Source organism: Hippocampus bargibanti, linkage group LG05, assembly GCF_051943395.1.
Source record: "Hippocampus bargibanti isolate YZ-2025 linkage group LG05, ASM5194339v1, whole genome shotgun sequence".
Taxonomy (NCBI): domain Eukaryota; kingdom Metazoa; phylum Chordata; class Actinopteri; order Syngnathiformes; family Syngnathidae; genus Hippocampus; species Hippocampus bargibanti.
In genome coordinates, this window is record NC_142738.1 from 2,975,706 (window position 1) to 2,987,500 (window position 11,795).

General features: G+C 38.2%; 1 protein-coding gene across 1 annotated transcript in view; it reads left to right on the forward strand.

The window, feature by feature from the left end:
• The first annotated feature begins 1,981 nt into the window (after nt 1-1,981).
• The window catches only part of nell2a (neural EGFL like 2a), a 95,126-nt gene continuing 85,312 nt past the window's right edge, over nt 1,982-11,795 (forward strand). Inside the window, exons 1-2 of the mRNA XM_088996012.1 lie at nt 1,982-2,397; nt 2,535-2,663. Coding sequence (XP_088852138.1) covers nt 2,346-2,397; nt 2,535-2,663 — 181 coding nt within the window. The 5' untranslated portion in view covers nt 1,982-2,345. The remainder of the gene's footprint in view (nt 2,398-2,534; nt 2,664-11,795) is intronic.

An 11,795-nucleotide genomic window follows, 5' to 3' on the forward strand; every position in this document is an offset into this window, starting at 1 on the left:
TCACCGTGCAAATAAAATTCATATCTCAACACATCACGCTTGTAATCCCGGATGCTGCAGTTCACTGGCAGTGTAATTCCAAGAATCGTTAAAAAAAAATGGATAACAGAGATAAGACGAGACAATATTTTATACTGCGCTTCCTACAAGATAACACACAATATAATACGATGTGATACAAGGAAGATAAGACCAGATATAATACGAAAAGATAATACAATACGATATACTATTATCACACAAAGATGAGATTGAAGTTTGTAGGCCATTAAAGTGATGCTCCTCCGCGTTTGATATAAACAAGATAAGGCGATTTATAGGAGAGCAGTCAACTCGCCAATTTGTTCGGGCTTGTTTTTTTTTTTCTTGTTTGGATGTCGATAAAGCGCTGGCCAGACCTCTGACAATGTTTTTACCTTCCACAAGGGGGTGGTATTTGCATTTTTTCCCATGTTAGCGCTTTGTTCCAGGTCCAGCTGTGGTTTAAAGCGCTATATAAACCGATATGTAAGGACTGTATTGCATTTTGTACACCCTCCCCCATTTCAAGCTCAGATAACTCCAGACCCATATAATTTAGGAATTTTTTTCTTGATGAAAAAGAATATAAAGTTTCCTATGCTGCAATGAATGTTTATGTCATCATAAAACTCAATATTCTGTAGGTCCTGCAATATGAGTGAAAATGACAAAAGCCCTGGCACTGGAAGTGGACGCATTTTTGCACATCATCTGACAGTGAATGAGTTAATATGCCATTTACAACAATAATAATAATAATAATAATAATAATAATAATACATTTAATTTCTAAGCGCATTTCAAAACTCACGGGATAAGACATATTTTTGTACGGGTGTGCAGCGGCAGCACTTCACGCCATATATATAACACAGCAGCAAAGTTATGAAAGGAAACGGAAATACAGGAGCAAAAAAAAAAAAAAAACTAAACTAATATGACAACACAATAGATTCTATAGATTCTATATTCTATAGAAAATGTTCATGTATGTGTGTGTCAGGGGGAGTAGGGCTACCAAAATAATAATAATAATAATAATAATAAATTTCATTTTAAGCGCCTTTCAAAGCTCTCAAGGATACTTTACAGTCACAGAAAAGCTAATAATATAAATAACTTAACCCATAATAGACAAACATAGGTACTATAATAAATAAAATACAATCACAAATAGAATACAATAAATAAAATAGAATTATAAATAAAAACAAGAGAGAGAGGGTGCGTTTACTTCTCCTAGGCTCTGTGGTCGAATAATAATATGTAATAATACATTTTATTTCAAGCGCCTTTCAAAACACCCAAGGACACTTTACAATAAAAACAATAAAACAAAGCACATAACAATAAAACCATAAGTACAATGATACATAGTAAAATAGCATATAGAACTATACATTGAAAGCAATTTTAAACAAGTGGATTTTGAGGTGAGCCTTGAAAATAGGGAGGGAGTCAATATTGCGGAATATTGGGTGGAAGAGAATTCCAGAGTTTGGGAGCAGAGCGGCTGAAAGCTCTGCATCCCATCTTGGTGAGACGGGCAGAGGGCACATAGAGGTGAAGGGAGGATGAATATCTGAGCGACCGAGAGGGAACAGAGATTTGAAGCAGGTCAGAAAGATAGGGAGGGGCAAGGTTATGGATGGCTTTGAATGTGAACAGGAGTATTTTGAATGTGGTGTTAGATTTACTGTTTCTTTAACATTACGAATTATAATTTACAGGAATATCAAAATCTGCGAATTACCGGGTCCTAAATCGTATGTGGGTGTTCATTTATCTTGAACGACGCTAAATTTCATTCCGTCCAATTTTATCTTACCACCAGGTGGCGAAATGTCCTCACTATCCTCCTTGTCTTCCTACCAGGACAGTGGGAGTTCTCCTTCCATCCCTCCCGCCTTACTCCTCAATCCCTCCCCACCCTGGGCGGTTTGCATCTCCCTCCCTTCCTCCCGCACCGCGGCAGGCAGGACCGTCTGTTGAGCTGGGGAAGGGCAGCGTCACGTTTCCTTTTTTTTTTGTACATCCTCCGAGCATCCACCTGTACCGGCTGCCGGCGCTCACGGAGCACATCCGTGCAATCTACATGGAGTCATAATATCACAACGGTGGACTTGCATTGTTTGTTTTTTTGTATTTGTCAATGTGTGTTAACGCCTCCTCATCACCGGAGATGTAAAGTTTGGGTAAAACCCCCTCGTTCAACATCCCGGATCGCTAATATTCTCAGCGTCGAGGTCTGCCTGTTGGAAGTGGACTAAAAACATGGACTAATCCCCCCACCCCCTATTTTTTTAAAAAAACAAACATTCAGCATGGGATTCTTACCGCTATTTCTGGCCGTCTGCTTCTTCTGCGCTTGCTCAGGTGAGGACATCGCCATCGATCATCCATCCATGTTGCCATACATGATTAATTCATGTTATTTTTAAATGCGCTTATCAAGTGAGATCTCTTTCGGTCCCCACCTTTTAACCATGAACGTTTGTATTTCCACAAATTAGTGCAAGGATTTGGGGTCGATCCTGCTTTGCGCATCAGCGTGTTGGATGAACTCGTGGCCGCCGATGGATTTGATGGAGTTCGTCAAGTCCAAGGCTTCCATCGAGAATCAAGAGCGTTCCATTTCCAAGGTAGGGCAACTCCACAAAAAAATGCTGTTTCAATTATCGCTGCCCTTTTATTCACTTTATTCTCCCGTCACACCCCAGTACAGTGATACCTTGGCTTACGAACTTAATTGGTTCGCATCCAGAGTGTTTAAGGCAAAAAGTGTGCATCCCAAAAATTAATTTCCCATAAGAAACCATTAAAATGTAAATAATCCGTTCCCAGGTACCCATAAAATATAATTTTCGACTTTGTAAACCTTAAAACTACACAAAATATACCTTATTTTATGTATAACAAATGTGCTATGGTATTATAATTAAAGAAATAAACTGTACTGTATAATAAAGTGGTACCTTTGTGATGGTCGTTGATGGCTTGATGAAATGGAGTGGCCGGTTTCATCAGCATTAAACACTTGATGAGGAACGTAGCCTCCTTCTTTCACCATCTTGAGGAATGATTCCTTCTCGGTGCTTTCTCTGCAATAATTTTATCTTGTTCCTCATCAAATGTGTTCTGTTTAGCTGGGTTAATAGCTTTTGGCATCAAGTGTACAGATGGCTTGTGCGAGTTATTTGTGGAGCCTAATTGATTGGAATTTTAACCTTACAGTCTACACTCTCCCTTTGAACTATCAAAGTTGAAACGAATCCAAATTTCACTGTTTTCTCTCCATTTTGTCACTGTCTCTCTGTTGTCTGCCTGTCTCTTTAATGTTTAAACCACCTGCCCTCACTGCTGCGTTCTTGACTGCTTTTCGTTAATCCAAATCAACAGAAGTTTTTCAACCTCATCTCTCGCCTGCGACCGTTGCTTAGACAACACAGAAACACCCTTAGCCACACGTAGCAATGGTCGACTTAGCATACTGGTACTGGTACGCTAAATCACACAAACATACACCTCATTTGTGTTTTTTCTTCTTCTGCTCGACCGTAATTTTCTTTTGTGTCCGCTTCAGTTTAAACACTAGCCTGTGGTGGGGTCTTTTTTGGTAACATTATAGCAAAAGTACTCCACTCGATAACAAACCACGTCTGCACTCAAAGGGGTGTGGAAAAGTAGTCCGCCAGCCACCATGGTGCTGTTCGACCGTGTGATTTGGTTCGTCCGCCGAAAAGTACTTTGTATGCCAAGATTATACAGTAAAGTCTCGTTATATCGATATCGGATATATCGATAGTCCCGGTTATATCGATACTATTTCTATGCACGCACGGAGAAAATTACATGCAAACAGGGTCGGATATATCGATAGTCCCGGTTATATCGATATTTTTTCGGACTCCCTTGAATATCGATATAACGAGACTTTACTGTATTATCATGAATTTAATGATTGTAAGGCGAAAAGTTCGTGAGCTAATGCGTTCGTAAACTGAGGTATCACTGTATTGGATTTCGTATACCTTACCTTTAAAACACCTTCACACATAATACATCGTCTAACTTGTACGTATCACTGCTTGCAATAGAGTATGACACCCAAAAGAAGCTTAAGAAGAATGCAGCTTTTGTTTTTTACACTTTAATAACTGTGTCGACGTTCGCCAGACATAAACTGCTCAGAGTGTGATTTTTTTATTTTTTTTCCCCGGGATATTCATTGTGTCTGCCACTTTCCTCCTTTTGCGGCTGATATCTTCTAATCTGAGGTAGCGATCGGCCTCATCCGTTTCTGTGAAGGCGGCCTGTTTGATGTCCTCTTTAGAGACGGAAAACTGTCACCACAAGTATTCTATCTGTTCAGGTAGCGAGGTGGAGGGCAAAGAAAGCTGCTACTATCTTTTATTACACTTAAAGGACAACCGACACCTCCGGACAAGTTGTGTCCATAATTAGTGAAATCACTTCAAATGACTTCTACTGAGCGTGTTTTATAAAGATTCCACCTCATCTAGCTATATTATATACGTTTTAAAACTCGCGCTGAACATTCATAAAGTCTTGTTTTCGAGTTGATGACGATCCCCTAAGTGACATCACGGAGGGAACGCCCGTGACCAAGACAGTGACACACAATGCATTTTGGGTACTTTTTTTTGTTGATCGCAAAATTAGAAGGAAAACTACATAAATAAAATGCGATGGTGGTCGCAGCTAATTGCGGTAACACACAAAAGGTGTAAGTTGACACAAATTCCCAGCGGACAAATCAGCCCATTTCCAATGGAGCTTGTGCACCATCTTGTGCATTTTCTGGGATGCTACATTGGAGTCCAGACGGCTCGAATTGATACGGAAGGACTTCTTTAATCGATTGCAAACATTTATGCTTTCCTCTTCAGAACTATTTGAATCATATTCATAACTGGATGAGTAACAAGAAAACATCTTCTCCGAATCTGAACTCTCTGAAGCCATTGTTTTGATTCTGGAGCAAGGCAGTGTGTGACCAATAGTGACATCACGAACAAGGGGGCGGGACTTTCTGAATCTGCCCATTTCTGAGTTCGTTTTGTAGCAGTTTAGGGACACTTTAAGTCATTTTTATTGGTGTTTTGCATTTGACTAAAAATATCAGCCTGCGTGTTTTAGGTATTTTAGATGCTATAAAACGTTTTTGTGATGTCAGGAAACCAAAAAAATGTTGTTGTTTGTCTCCTTTATTTTTGTTTTCTATGCATGTCCTCAACACCCCCAAATGTGAGAACCTTTATTTACAGCAGACATTCAGGGTTGTCTGGGTTTAGTTTCATAGTGCGGGGTGAGAGGGAGGCCTTGGTTTTGTGTTTGTGATGGAAATAGACACGCCGAACGAGCGAGTGAGCGAGCGGGACGGGATTTGAAGGAAGAAAGAAAGCAGGAGAGAAAGGGATGTGGAGAGGAAGCGGCGTCTGGCAGCTGTGCTGATTCTACATGTATGGATGTTGGAGTCTGCCGACACCGGCAGACATGCCCGTGGTGACATTCCCGCCGCTCATTAGATTGCAGCCAGAACGTTTCCATGGCTCGGTGACACCTGCCTGCTGCCTGCCCGAAGGGAAGGCTGATATCTCCGTGTCCTGACGGGAAGCAGGAATAGGCAAAAAAAGGACAGGAATAGGCAAAAAAAGGACAGATAGTAGCATACACTTTTAATATTTTAATATATTTAATATATTTTAATATATTTTAATATTCCTGCGTTTTTCACCTTTAATGGGGACTAAGACCATCCGCAATAGTCAAAAATCTGCGACTCTAACTCAAGGAACTCATTCACTGCCATTCACAAAATTATTCGGGAATTGAAAATATGACAGAGCGCCATTCCCGAATTTGTTCTTTTTTTTTTTTTTTTTTTTTTTTTTTTTTTTTTTTTTCCATGCTTGGGTGCCGATAAAGCACCGGCCATGGCCTCTGGCAATGTTTTTTTCAGCTTCAGTTTTTGTTAAAGCCCTATATTAACCAAAATGTATGTATTGCATCATATTTTGGACAGCCGCCCCATTTCAAGCTCAGATAACTCCAGACCCATCTAATTGAAGATGATGATGATGATGATGATGATGATGATGATTATTGTTATTGTTATTATCGTTATTATTGTCATTTTTGTGATTATGCACACTGCATGAAACAAAACAAGGGCACGGAAAATCCTACTGGACCCTCCACACCCTTCCCACCACCTCAGGCAAGCGCTACCGATCCATGCGCACCAGCAGACATTTAAACAGCTTCTACCCCTAAACCCAAATATAACTGTAGAGTGCCTCTTTGTAATTTTTGTTTATTATATATATATTATTATTGTTATTATTATTATTATTATTATTATTATTATTATCCAGCTCAAATGAAAGTATCCAAACAATGATATCTACGGCATTAAACGACCAACCAAACTCCATTTTGATCAGTCACATGACGTTTCCATCCATGTGGTTGCAAAACGTCCCTTATGATGAACGTCGTGGCACATAAAAACGGCAGATTAGAAATTAATCATTTCACACAAACCCAGCTCACGTTGAATTTTTTTCCGTTCTGTGTAATTTTACTTTATATTTCTATAAGGCACCATATGATCGATTGGGGGCTTGGGGGGTGGGTCGAGCGGTTGTTGAGCACGTCCCTACTGATGCTTTTTCAAGTAGCTGTCAGGGCAACGGTGCAGAGCTGGACCTTGGGGATGGGCGTTATGGACAAAGCCCTCGGGCTATGATTCCCCCACACCCCCTCCGGCCCCCTTTCCTCACTAGGCCCAATGCTAGTTGATGGTACATACGAACAAATTCTGAAAAATTACGAAAAAAATTGACCTGACGAACGACCGCTCGGAACATATCTCATCTAACAAGCTTGCTAGCTAGCTACCTATCTAGCAATGTATTTATCTATTTGCTATCTGGCTATATATCCAGTTAGTAATCATAATAATAATAATAATAATACATTTCGTTTTAATTGCCTTTCAAAGCTCTCAAGGACACTTTACAGTCACAGACAAGCATAGGTACTATAATAAATAAAATACAATCACAAGTAAAATACAATAAATAAAACACAGTTATAAATAGGAACAAGAAAAAGAGCTACACAGAAAATATGATTATAAATAGGTGGGTTTTGAGATGGGATTTGAAGGTGGGAAGAGAATCGTTGTTACGAATGTTGGGAGGAAGTGAGTTCCAGAGTTTGGGGCCAGTGCAGCTGAAAACTCTGTCCCCCATCGTGCTGAGACGGGCAGGAGGTGCACACAGAGTTGGAGGGAGGAAGAGGATCTGAGGGAACGAGAGGGAATAGAAATTTGAAGAAGGTCAGATAGGTATGGAGGGGGCAAGGTTATGGACAACTTTAAATGTATAAAGAATAATTTTAACGTTGCTATCTATTAGCTAGCTAGCTAACGTTGTAGCTATGTATTTGTTATCTATTTGCTATCTGTTTGCTATATATTTGCTATGTATTTGCTATCTGGCTGGTTGGCTATATATCCAGCTGGCTATCTATTAGCTAGCTAGCTAGTTTTCTATCTATTTGAGTTACTTTAGGGTTGAGTGAACGCTGGTGCGTGTGACTGCCGTTGCTCACCCACAGAAAAACTTATCCTGTGACTTTCGATGAAAAGGTTTCTTCAGCCGTTATCTGTACTTTTTTGAAGGAAGTAGTGCCAAACCACCTCCGTCCAACATAACATTAGAAGAGAGAAAGGCGAAAAAGAAAAAATATGTTTTTCCTTCAAAAAAGTACAGACGACGGCTGAAGAAACCTTTTTATCGATGGACCACTCCTGTACGAGTGAGAGCTTACACAGACTTATCCTGTGACTGTGAAGTGACCTGGACAGTTTTGAAAGTATAAATGAAATGCATGAAATGAAATGAAAATGATACAGCAAATGTATCCCAACATTAGCAATGTAGTCCTCCTCCCCCATCGCAACATGTATGATGTAGTATCAAGAAAACAAAGCAGAGACGCCACACCCAGTTGTCTACCCCCCCCCCCCCCCTCCATATGCACCCCCTCCCCCTTCCACATTATTATTAACTGCGCTCCAGCTTCAAGCGTGCGGACCAAAACTCATCCAAGGTGCAAACATCACAAGAGCATCCTCTCTGCTATGTTGTCAAGGCTCTTCTGTAGTTGAGTCTCCAAAGTGCACGCGCGGACGTGCGCGACTCCGCGTCCCTGACGGCATTCGCTCTGAAGTGCCGCAGAAGCGAGGAGACACATTTATTAAGAAAATGTGTGAGTGTGTGCGTGTTTTGCACACGCTACATACTCCCTGCTTCTGCGTGGAAGACATACAGTGTGCTTGGAAAAGATAACCAGTGAGGATGTTGTGCTTAGGTGTTTTTTAAAGCAATGTATTTATGTATTTTTTTTTTAACTAGAGAGGAATGTTGAGATTCGGTGTTTGTAAAATATTTTTGTTTTATTTTTTTTAACCGGAGAGGAATGTGCGGTTAGGTTGTTTTTTTTTTTTAATTACAGTAAAGTCTTGTTATATCGATATTCTCGGGAGTCCGAAAAAATATCGATATAACCGGGACTATCGATATATCCGACCCTGCGCGCATGTAATTTTCTCCTTGCGTTCATAGAAATAGTATCGTAATAAGTGGTACTATCGATATAACCGATATCGTTATAACGAGACTTTACTGTATTTATTGTTTTACAGTGAGATCTCAACTTACGAACTTAATTGGTTCCCAGACAGAGTGTGTAAGGCGAAAAGTGTGTATCTCAAAAAAAAAAAAAAAATCCCATAGGAAACCATTAAAATGGGAATAATCCGTTCCCGGGTTTCCATAAAATATACTTTTCAACTAAATAAGCCTAAAAAAACTATACACAACATACCTTATTCTATGTATAATAAATGTGCTATTGTATTGTAATGAAAGAAATACACTGCATTGTATCATAAAGTCACTTTATTTACATTTGTGATGGTCATTTATGGCTTGATGGAATGGCGTTGGAGGTCGAAGGTCAAAGGGAATTGCTGTTTGAAAATAGAGGCGCATTACATGAGGACTGTAATTAAAGAAATAAACTGTGCTGTAAAATAAAGTTTTATTTACCTTTTTGATGGTCGTTGATGGCTTATGGAAGGAGAGTCACCTTCCATAAGGACTGTTGGTAACTTAACCTCTGGTGCTGTTCGGTCGTGTGCTTCCGCCGAAGATCACTCCGCCAGCCGTGGTGGGTGTGTATTATGAAAATAGTGCTTATTATAAGGTTTAATTTTCATAAATTTGACGTTTGTAAGACGAAAAGTTTGTAAGATAAGGTGTTCGTAAGTTGAGGTCTCACTGTATTTTATTTTTCGTATAATTTTTTTCACTGGAGAGGAATATTGTGATCAAATGTTTTTTAAATTTTTACTTTTTTTTTCTTTATTTATACTTTCTTTTAACTAGAGAGGAATGTTGTGGTTAGATGTTTTGTATTTATTTTATTTATTTATTCTTTAGATTTTTAACTGGAGAATAATGTTTTGATTAGTTTTTTTAATTTTTATTTCTTTATTCATTTTTTTAACTGGAGAGGAATATTGCGGTTAGGTGTTTTTAAAATAGTTTTGTTTTATTTTTTTTAACCGGAGAGGAATGTGCAGTTAGGTTGTTTTTTTTTTTAAATTATTGATTGTATATTTTTTTCAATGTTTTTTAATGTTGTGATTAGTTTTTTTTAATTTGTATTTATTTATTCATTTTTTAACTGGAGAGGAATGTTGTGGTTAGGCGTTTTTTTTTTTAATATATATATTTTTAACTGGAGAGGAATGTTTTGGTTAGGTGTTTAGAAGAGGAATGTTGCGATTAGATTATAGCTATTTTTGATTGTTTGCTATTTTTTTATTTTATTTTTGTTTTTTATTATTTTTTAAAATATTTTTAAATGGAGAGAAATGTTTTGGTTAGGTGTTTCTTAAAATTTATATATGTTCTTTTTTTTAACTGGAGGGGAATGTTGTCATTCAATGTTTTTACATTTTTTCCTTTATTTTTCTTTATTTATTCTTTTTTTAATTAGAGAGGAATGTTGTGGTGAGGTGTTTTTTAGTTAATTTATTTATTGTTTTTTAATATTGTGGTTATGTTTTTTTATTGTATTTATTTATAGTTTTTTTTTAAAATATTTTTAAATGGAGAGGAATGTTGTGGTTATGTATTTAAAAAAAGTACATATTTGTATTTTTTTTATTTTTTATTTTTATTTTTTTTGAGGGGGGGGGGGAGTAAAAATGGGAGACAATTTTTGGCTTTTAGTTTGCGAGCAGCTGCATGTCCACATTGACACTCTCAAATGGTTTAGATTTATTATTTTTTTCGGAAAAGGGACCACAGTCAAAGTAGAGACCAGAATGTATCTATTTTTGCCTGGGTTATTATGATGTCCTCCTTGTTAAATTCCCAAATTTAAACATCACTGTAGCCCATTTTCAGAAATAAATAAACAAATAAACAAATAAATAAATAAATAAACCCCGAGTAGGGAAGTAGAGAGAAAATAATTCCCTCTAATTTATACATTTATCTTTTTCCTCCCTCGCCGCAGAGTGCCAAAACGAAATCATCCACAAATCCATTTTTCTGTAGCGGTTGCGCTCGTCGAGGGTTTCAAATGAGCGACGCTCTGGGCTGTTTGCCAGTCCAGTCGAAAGGCTCATCCAGACAAACATGCATTTGCACGCGATTTGGTCAGTTTGGAGTACACTAAAACATTGAAGCGCAATGCGTAAATTCACACGGGTGCTGCTGTTGGCGACAGCTCACATTCAGGCACTCACACGCTATCGGACAAAGCCTCTTAACATATTTTCTCTCCTTTTCATTCTTTTAACTCATTCGCTTTCAGTGCCAGGGTTTTTGTCATTGTCACTTGAATTCCAGGACCCACAGAAGATTGAGTTTTAGGATTACATCAACATTCAAATACAGCGTAAGAAACCTTAGACTCACTTCTTTCCTCAGTAAAGAAAAGTGTTAATTCCTAAATTATATGGGACTAAAGTTATGAGCTTGAAATGAGGGTGGTTGTCCAAAATACAATGCAATACAGTAAAGTCTCGTTATATCGATATCGGTTATATCGATAGTACTGCTTATTACGATACTATTTCTATGAACGCAAAGAGAAAATTTACATGCCGCAGGATCGGATATATCGATAGTCCGGTTATATCGATATTTTTTCCGACTCCCGAGAATATCAATATAACGAGACTTTACTGTATATACATATTGGCTTCTATAGCGCTTTAACAACACCGGAAGCTGGAACAAAACGTTAACATTGGAAAAAGGGAAAACCTCCCCCCTCTTGGAAATATAAAACGTTGCCAGAGTTCTGACCAGCATTTTATCAGCACCCAAGCATGTAAAAACAAAACCCGAACAATTCCGGGAATGGCGCTCTATTATCATATTTTCAATTTTGAATAAATTCGTGAATGGCAGTGAATGAGTTCAATGATGAACGTAAGCTAATCGACTATAAAAATACTGGGAATTTATGTATTTATGTATTTATGTATTTATGTATGTATTTATTTATTTATTTATTTATTTATTTATCACCCCTTTTATTTATCACCCCAGCATGAGCGCCTTGGGTCAGTGGGAGAGTGATCGTCTCCCAACCAAGAAGGTCGGGTTTCAATCCCCGTCCATTGTGACCATGCTGAAGTGTCCTTGACCAAGTGATAC